Source organism: Balaenoptera ricei, chromosome 3 (assembly GCF_028023285.1).
Source record: "Balaenoptera ricei isolate mBalRic1 chromosome 3, mBalRic1.hap2, whole genome shotgun sequence".
NCBI classification, from domain to species: Eukaryota; Metazoa; Chordata; class Mammalia; order Artiodactyla; family Balaenopteridae; genus Balaenoptera; species Balaenoptera ricei.
The window spans coordinates 77,494,756-77,504,055 of NC_082641.1; the positions used below are offsets into that span (position 1 = coordinate 77,494,756).

A 9,300-nucleotide genomic window follows, 5' to 3' on the forward strand; every position below is an offset into this window, starting at 1 on the left:
AGCCACAATACTGTCTTGGGGTTTTCTAGTGAATCTTTGGGACTTTGGCACTGATCACTAGACCTGACAAAGGAAACGCACAGGCTGTGCATCTGGACCCCTGCACTGAGCCTTCTCTTTCCAGAAGGGCCTTAGTCAGATGTTCAGCTAAGTAATGTCCTAAGCTGACAACTGAGTGCTTATAGAGCAAGAGTCTCAGCCATCATGAACTATGGCTGTCTTTCAGCAAGGGGTGGGCAGGGCAGCACTTAGCAGCCACTCCCTGGATAGCTCTTGCTGCTGATGCTGTTCAGTTGATAGTGATTTATAAGAAAAAGCATTTGGTCAATGAAGCAAATGCACAGAGTCAAACCTTACCACACAGCTTTGAAAATGCTACCACAGTAGAAAGTGGACCAGAGCAAGGACCTGTCTCATTTATCTTTGTATCCTCCACACCCAGCACATTCAGACACAAATAGAAGCCAGTGAATGAATGTATGTTTTGAGCACCTATAATATGTAAGTTGTGTTTTGGAATATCCAAAGACATAATCATGGCCATATACAGTGGGGGAGAAAACACATAAATAAGTGACAAGTTCATAGCAGGTAAAGTAAAAGTTGAGAGGGTGTTAAATGAGATATATCAGTAGGCAGAAATAATAAATATTCATTGCCGTTTTTAAATGCCTACCAATCCCTAAGTGCTCAAGATGTGCAGGTACACCCAGCTCTGCAGTCTGGGTCTTATCTTTAAAAACAAGGAAACATATAGTCATGGAAATTAAACAATTTACCCAAAGTCACACAGCTAGAAAGTCTCTGACTCTAAATCTCAGGTTATTTTTGTCAGTTTGTGATGTCTCCATCTCATAACTCCACCTACTGTAGTAAACTAACTGTGCCACAGAAATTTAGGGAAGGGAAAAATCACATGTGCTCAAAACTATGATGGTATGAGGCTATAAAGGTACTGATATTTAAACTCAAGTACAATTTACAATGAACAATTAACAAAAGTCTTCGTATCAGAGTGGAGTCGGAATTGCTTTTTAATTAGTCTCACTAATTAGAAATCACAGAACATTGAGAAGAAATTAATTTAAGATATATTGGTATAAACTTAGTAGAAAAAAAAAGTTTCTTGAAATTTATTTCTTGCTTCTGACATGAAACTAAGATTCTTAGACTCAATCTCTAAAGAAGCAATAGTACCAAGTCTAAAGCCCTTATTCAGATATGATTACAAAAAATGAAAACATCTTCTGTGTTTACAGCCCATCAAAGAGCACTAAATCTTTTTATATTCCCATTTGGTTAGAGCCACCATCTGAATTCTTGAGAGCCTGGTAATAGTAACAGTTTCCAAGAATTCAAAATGTTCACATCTTCTAAAAAAGTTCATGCAACAGATTGTTGAATGCAAGATAACTGGGTTTGAGACATAAGTGAACTGGTAAAACTAGCCCAGAATGGAGCTATGTCCTCACTTATGTATGTCATCCAGAACCAGGGAGGTCACTGGGATATTTGTTCCAAGCCCCATACTCTGCCGTCACCATTCACTCTCGCCACAGCTCTCTACCCTGGGCTCCGGTTATGTCTATAGAGCCCCGTTAAATTTTCTATTAGTTTTCTGTAACTTTCTCCCTTATAATTGAACTTGGTGTACATTTTAACCTGATTCCATTAGTATGAAAAATTTTTTTAAAAACCAGCCTTTATCTCACATTTATCCTAGCGAGGTCGCTGGTTATAATTTAAAAGTCTGACTTGTGTTTTGAGGAAAAAGGAAAGAAAAAGCTATCTATCAATCTATCTATCTATCCATCTATCTACCTAGCTACCTATCTGTATCTAACTATATCTGACTGAAGTGCTCCCATAACCACTGGTATAGGAGATTTGGGAACTAAAATGTGAGCGTCATACTAGATAAATTCATCCTAATGAGATTTTAACTGTATGTTAAAATTAACATGCAGTTGACATAATAACTGTATGTTATAATTAACAGAAAAATAATTCTTACATGGCAAATCATGTCCACTATGTTAGGAAAAAGTCTAAAGAGAGACAAAGATTTACATAAACCTCTATGTTTATCCTTTATACCTTTCAAGGAGAATGCTTTTTAAATAATGCTTTCATATTTTAATAAACTACCAGCAGACAGAATCTGACTTCTGATTGTTATCAGGAAGGTGAGTCTCCAATTGCAGGCAAAACCTTGTAATAAGAGGATCATAAGAAGTAATTCAGTCTTTATGGTTTATTTTAATTTCAGAGTTTCAATTACTGCCATGTCCTTCTAGAGACATTACCTGGGTACATTTAATGCTTCCTTGATTTTCAGAAGGATTTTAATATTTTATCAGTGATGAGAGTAAATGCTCTCATTTATTTACACAGTGAAGGTGAGCACTGAAGGACGGATTCTTGATTGTAAAGCCACCTCTTAGTTATCTGGAGATTTACTGTCCCCCTTAACCATCACTATTAATTAATTCTTCCACCAGAGACCAGGCAAGATGAAAATCAAAGATTAGGTCTCTAAATAGCTTGACAAGTCTATGATTTGTTATTTGTGAACGGCCCTAATGAAAGGTATTCAATGAAAACTAATAAATCATTTATTCAACCTCTACTTAATTGAGCACTTTCTATATTCCAGGCATTAGTCACAGCCATGAACAAAGCAAAATCCTTGCTTTCATGTGCTAGTGGAGAAGATATATATATATATATATATATATATATATATATCACATGATGATGAGCATTTTGGAGAAAAATAAAGAAGGGTAAAGGAATAGGGAGTGTCAGGTTGGACAAAGTTTTTTTTTTTTAATGTTGTCAAAAACAAGAAAAGCTTCTGTGATAAGGTGGTGCTTGAATATAAATCTGAATGAAATTAGGGCAGGAGCCATTATATATTCTAAAGAAGAATGTTCCAGATAGAGGTAACAGTTGGCTAAAAAGAGGTTGTCCACCTATCAGCTGGGGACTTATTTGTCTGAGGACCAACACCTGTTGTTAGCCAGCAGCACAAGTGTCTAAAAATCATGATTAGACTAAGAACAGGAAGAGTAACCAACTTCACCTTCTTCAATGTTGAGATACTCATCTGCATCAGGTACGCTTTCTAGGTGAAAAATGAAGATCGGAATTTAACTATCATACTACAACAAATATAAGTATTGGAAAAGTAACTACCTTTCCATTCCTTGATTTCACCATCCAAATCCGAGTTTCTCAACCTTGGCACTATTAGCATTTCGGCTGGATAACTCTTAGCTGTGGAGCTGCCCTGTGCCCTGTAGGATGTTTAGCAGCATCCTGGCCTCTACCCACCACAGGTCAGTAGCACCTCCTATCTGTGACAACCAAAAATGTCTGCAGACATTGCAGAGTGAGCCAGAGTCTAAATAAAAATGGAAGTGGCCTCACATAACTTGTCTTTTCCAACTATTAGTCCAAACACTCTTTCAGGAGAGCTAAAGAAACGAATACATGTACATGCAGTATATGTCCAGCATGCCTTAGGCAATTTCCAGTGATAAATATCACAGGCTAAATTAGCTGCATGTAACTTTTCCTGATCATTAGAGTAAATTATTTCAAATCACCCCACATTGTAAGGGAGTCCTGAATATTTTCAACAACAAACAACATGCATTGTTCGTGCCAATCTAATATTTAGCCTAGTCTAAAAGGGAGTCTGAAATTAACTTCTTACCAAGAGCAAGTCACAAGCAGAAAACATATACAGAAACTACTTGCCAGTCCCCATCCCACCTCTTCTCAGTCCCGTATTTCTCAGTCATTTCAGATGAGGGTTCCCCTCTCAAACTCTCAACCACTCCACAGTGAATTTTCAAATTGCTGGTACATGATTCCAATCATTTTAATCTCTGTAATCTACCTCTGTTGTTGAAAATCCTTCATTCTCTGTTATTTAACACTCCTAGGGTGCATCAACTTGATGCCAGCGATCCCTTCCTGCACACCTTGTTATTTCTGATTTTGCCCCACATGAGTAATTCAGCATCTCTTTAAGTCCCCCCAACACCCCCAAAAGAATCCACTCACAGAGATCCATTGGTGACCATGGGGACTTTACTGAAGATTTTGCCTAAAGCAGTGATGACAGCCAAGAAGTGTCTCCCTTGGACACTCTGCTTCCCCAAATTCCTTTTGGGGCTCTCTTCTTTCTCCCCTCCCCGCTTCTCCCTCTGACTGTTCTCTCCTTTAGTAGACAATGCAAGTCCTCTCTGGCCCAGCTCCACCCCAGCCTCATAGTGGCCCTTATAGAGCAAAGATTCGGCAAACTACCGCCCTTAGCCAGTCTGCCCGTAGCTAAGAGTGGTTTTTACACTTTCTAATCACTTTTTAAAGAAAAGAGAATTATACTCATCACATGTGAACATTATATGAAATTTAAATTTCAGTGTACATAAAGTTTGATTAGACCACAGCCATGCTCATTGTTTCTTTATAAACAAGCCAGGCTAATTTGTGTCACCTGTGGCTGCTTTCCCGCGGCACTGGCAGTGGAGGGGTTGCAAAAGAGACCACATGGCCTGAAAAGCCCGAGCTATTTACTATCTAACCCTTACAGAAAAAGCGTGCTAACCTCTACCATAGGGTGACACCACGCCAAGTGACTTGTCGAAGTAATTTTTCCGCACACACTCACTGCGCCCTGGGCCCCGAGAGGAAGCCTGCGTGGATGACACGGGCCTTTCTGCACCCGCGTGCTCCTGCCACTGTGTAGACTTGCATTTCAGGCTGTGCAGATGGGTGTCATCAGCAGGTGGGCTGAACGCCAGCTTGGGGCAGGGACCCAGTATGTGCTCCCTCACCGCCCCCCCCCATCACCCCATAAGTGCTTGCTGGGCACATGGACCCTCATCATCCGAAAAAACTGCAGACTGTTCAATAAATTTTGGTTTTAGGTTTAAATTTACTTATTAAAATAGAGCAAACTACTTTTCCCCCTAGATTTAATTCCCTTTCAACGAGGCTATATGAGGAAATGGAGAACCATCAAAAATGGACAGAAAACCGGTCCATCAGATGTGAACAAGACCACCTCGGCCATGTAAATCAGCATCTGAAGCTCCTGCAGGAGAAACTGGTAAGGGGTTGTGTTGCTTATGAAGTTAACAGCCGCACAGCCACTGTCTAGATGGGAGCCACGAGTCAGTCTCGAAAGCCACACTTACAAATTCACAGTGACCCTCCCTGTGCCACTCGCTGATTTCTTAGCACTGGAATAGAATGCAGAGGCCTGCCTTCTGGTCCTGTTTGCTACTCCCCAGCTCTGTGAACCCACACTTCTCAGAACGGGCTCTACCTGTACCAGAATAACCCAAAGAGAGTTTTTAAAAGTACAGGTTCCTGGTCCCAACCCAGAGCTGAAGCATCAGACCCTCCAGGGCCTTCCCTGGGAACCTGCGCCCCCAGACAAGCTCCCTGGGTGATGCTTAGATACAATAAAGCCTGAAAACTGCCTTAAACAAGTCGTTTTACCTCTCCGGAGATCCGTTGGTAGATCAGAAGTTTATCAAAACTCCTTTTCCAGGTCAGACCTTGTAGAGACACCCCCAAGCTTTGGGGTGAGGTGACCAGGACACATAGGAAACCTATCGCAGGCTCCCTTCTCCCACGCCAGCCAGCACGCTACTGAGCCCTGGGGGCAGCACAGGGCCGTGAGTGTCACCAGTGGCTGCCTGTCTTGCAGATGATTCAGATAAGATGTTTCTGGAACTTCAGTGGAGGGGCTTTAGGCAGCCAGTAAACGACGCTCCAGTTACCCCACCTGAGTTTGTTAAAACTGATAGAAGCAGGAGTCCAAGAGAGGGAGGTAAACGTTACAGCTTTCTCACTGACAGGCTGTTGAAGCATGTGTGGTCACATCTGCGGCCAAGTGGGCCTGCTGGGCCTGCTCCGGATTTGGGCAGAGTCCTCCACCAGGTCTAGGCAGCCCTGGGTGACCACGGGGTCATCTGCAGGCAGAAGCCGCCCATCACAAGGAAGAGAGAGACTGGAATCCACCGTTCTTCAGGCAGGTGGGACCAAAGAGGATGAAAGGGGCCAAGTCAGTCTCGGGCCCTGCTGGTAAATTGCCTGCACAGGAGCCGGGAGGAACAAAGAAGCTAATTAGCTTCAGGCTGCCTCTGCAGCCCCCAACCTGCTGCCCATTAGAATCACCTGGGGAGCTTTTAAATGCCATCAATTCCCGGGCTCCATCACAGACGAATTAAATCAGAATTGTGGAGGTGGGGAGGTGCTGGTAGGGGAGTTATGGGCCAGGTGATTCTAATAGACAGCAGCGTTAAGAGAAGCACTTCTACCTGAAGCCTGTCCACGTAGAGATAGGCAGCTTGAGGGAAAAAGGACGTCTAACACACAAGCATGTCCAAGGAGCTCTGGTCAAGCAGTATCTAAAACGCCTTCCTTGGCTACACTTCTTTAAACGCTAAAATTCCCAATCCTCAGGCATTTCATAAAGACCACAGCCCTTTCTTTTCTCCCATAGCATGTAGAATTCCAGAAACTACAAATGAACAAGGCCAAACGAAGGCCAAACTTACGCTTGTGAATAGCTTTAGATACAAGGGAACTTGGTTTGAATTCTCACGTTTAGCACAGAAATGCAAACTTGTTAAAAAGCATTCTCTAAGCTGAAAGTCAAATCCACAAAGGTGTTCTGAAGCTTTATCACATGATATCTTTTGTAGGATATGTCTGAAAAAATAATGGAAGAAAAATTACTGAAGCTTTCAAGCAAATTAGAGAATTTCATTAACATGCAGAAACAGGAAGCAGATCTAAACAAAGTAAAGCATATAGAAAATAAACTGTCCAAAAAGATGAACCAACTGGAAAAGCACGTCTGGGGAGAATTAAAGAAAATGCAGAATGAATATCAATCAGGTGAGCAGATACCTTTGATTAAGTAAAGAACATCAGTCCTTTCCTATCCAGTCCCTCAGGGTTTTCTACTTTGAGCTAATGGCCAGAGAGCAATCTTGTCATTAGCGAAGTGACATCCTTTGTATTTAATCCAGCTTTCCTAAATATCCCATAGAATGTCAGCATACCACCAGAAGGTGGGTAAATATGTAGATTCCCTTTCTCATTCACACTTGGCAGTGTCACAGGCTTGCTATTGCTGTGAGATTTCTTTTTTTTTTTTTTTTAACCAAGATCATAGAATCATAAAACTGTTAGACTTGGAAAGTCCTTGGAGATCATCAAGACCTGATTTGTGGGTATATCATGAAATTAGGAGCCTAAATCAAATGTCCCTCATTGAACTGCAGGTAATGAGCCTGGATAGTTGTCAAACTGGAGACCTGACCTTTAGAAGTAAGAAAGAGAGATGAATGAACAAAGGCCAGTATAATGACTGCTTTTCTTCTTAAAGAGGCTAATGGCAGCAGTGTCAAGCTGAGCTAACATCAAAGAGGATTAATTTGAAAGGCTCATGTAATTTGTCAAAGGGAAGGACGGGGGTTGGAGAGGGTGGGGGGACAGGTGCTGTGGAGCAACCATCTGTCCCGAGCCACAGTTCTGAGAGAATTACCAGGAGTCAGAAGGTTCCTTTATGAGACACAGCCCCACCTCATTCCCTGTCCTCTAGATCTCAGAAAAATTCATGGAAATGGTCCTGTATGGAGATGCCTTGGAGGTGTCTTAGAAAGATATGGTCTCAATCTGCCAGATGTTCCAAGCATATAAGGAACATTTCCTGCCTAGAAATCAGACCCTCACCACCCTTCCCCACCAACTTCCACCACCAAATCAAAAGAATGAATTATCTGGCCAGGAATCCTGCCCCAAACTTAACAGGCCATTCTTTCAGGGCCCTGCTTGCTACTTAGCTACCAGAAGTTGAATTTACTCATTCTAGTACAACCCCAGGATGAACTGAAGATCAATTAGCAATCTACATGTTTCTGCGTTTTACTAAGTGTGAGTTTAGCAAATGAGGACTCCCAACTAATGGTTTGCTCTTTTATGCCTTTAATAAAAATGTGTTGAGAAATGACTATGTGAAAGCCTCCAGTGAATAAGATATGGGCTGTACCCTATGAAATTTGAGGTCTGGTAGGCTGTGGTCATGAGTGGCTAGACTTGCATAAGAGAGATAGAAAGTGCTGGGGCCAGGGGCAGGGGAGCAGTCAGTGAGGGACCATTCCTTAGGTCCTTCAAACAGGTTGCTTTCAGAGAAGGTTTAAAATCTCATCTGTGGCCTTTACCTTCAATTTGGTAACAAGAATAAAAAAAAGAGATCATCCAAATTTCTTTTCAAAGTGTATAGAAAGAAGATATTTTAAATTTCTCTCTTGAAATATAGAATTATTTCATTATGCAATATATTGGGATGGAGGGGAAGGACTTGAATTTTCACAATGAAGCCAGATATAAGTTGAAACACTGTTGCTAATGCATCTTCATGACATACAAGAAATAAATTATTGTACATGTTTAGACTGGTCTTAATGGAATTTAATATGCTTTGAATTAAACAATGATCAGTTATGGCAGGACTGCTGATTAGCAACTTTTGTTAAAACGTTTAAAAGTTCCAATGCATTGTTTAGTCTCAGTATACCTATTTTCATATCCTCTTCTAGGATTTAAATCGATTCATGACTCTCTCAACTCCCTCCAACAAATACAGAAAACAAAGATGGATTTAGAGAAGTATAAAGTACAGAAAGACCTAAAGAAATTGCAGCGTAAGATAGTGGAACTCCAGGAAGTATAAACTTTCCAGCCATCTTCCTTTTCACCAGCCAGTGGAGTGGTTTGTTGGCAAAAGTTGGGAAGAAGAAAGCTAATATCTCTGGGATGTTTACTGCTTCTATTTCTTACCACCTTTTTAAGGAGATGAATGTACCAGGAAACCCAATAAAGCAAAGAAGCTTTATTATGTCTTCATTAATTTATTAGTGAAAAAATTAAGGAATTTCTTTCCATACATGCATTTTATATTTTTATTTGCCCACAAATCTGAATGTTGTACATAAACGAGTGAAGTAGGCCTAGTATAATATATTAAAGAATGGCGGAAACCGTGGAAAATTGGAGACCACTTACCTGTCTAAAAATAATAGCAACTATGGAGTTCCAGTCCATTATTTACATGCATAAAATCCATTATTGCCAAAAATTTTATTTTTCAAAAGAAACCAGAAATCTGATTTTATATGAAACCATTTATAAGCATTAGCAACTAGTGTAAAATAGTTCTTAAACTGTGAGGGAATGTCTGTAGGGCAGATACAGTCAACTGAAATGTCA

The 9,300-nt window shown here is 40.9% G+C and overlaps 1 protein-coding gene across 1 annotated transcript in view; it reads left to right on the top strand.

The window, feature by feature from the left end:
• The window catches only part of FAM81B (family with sequence similarity 81 member B), a 56,890-nt gene extending 48,049 nt beyond the window's left edge, over positions 1–8,841 (top strand). The window contains 3 exon segments of the mRNA XM_059919391.1: positions 4,987–5,122; positions 6,729–6,924; positions 8,631–8,841. Coding sequence (XP_059775374.1) covers positions 4,987–5,122; positions 6,729–6,924; positions 8,631–8,764 — 466 coding nt within the window. The 3' untranslated portion in view covers positions 8,765–8,841.
• The last annotated feature ends 459 nt before the right edge of the window (positions 8,842–9,300 follow it).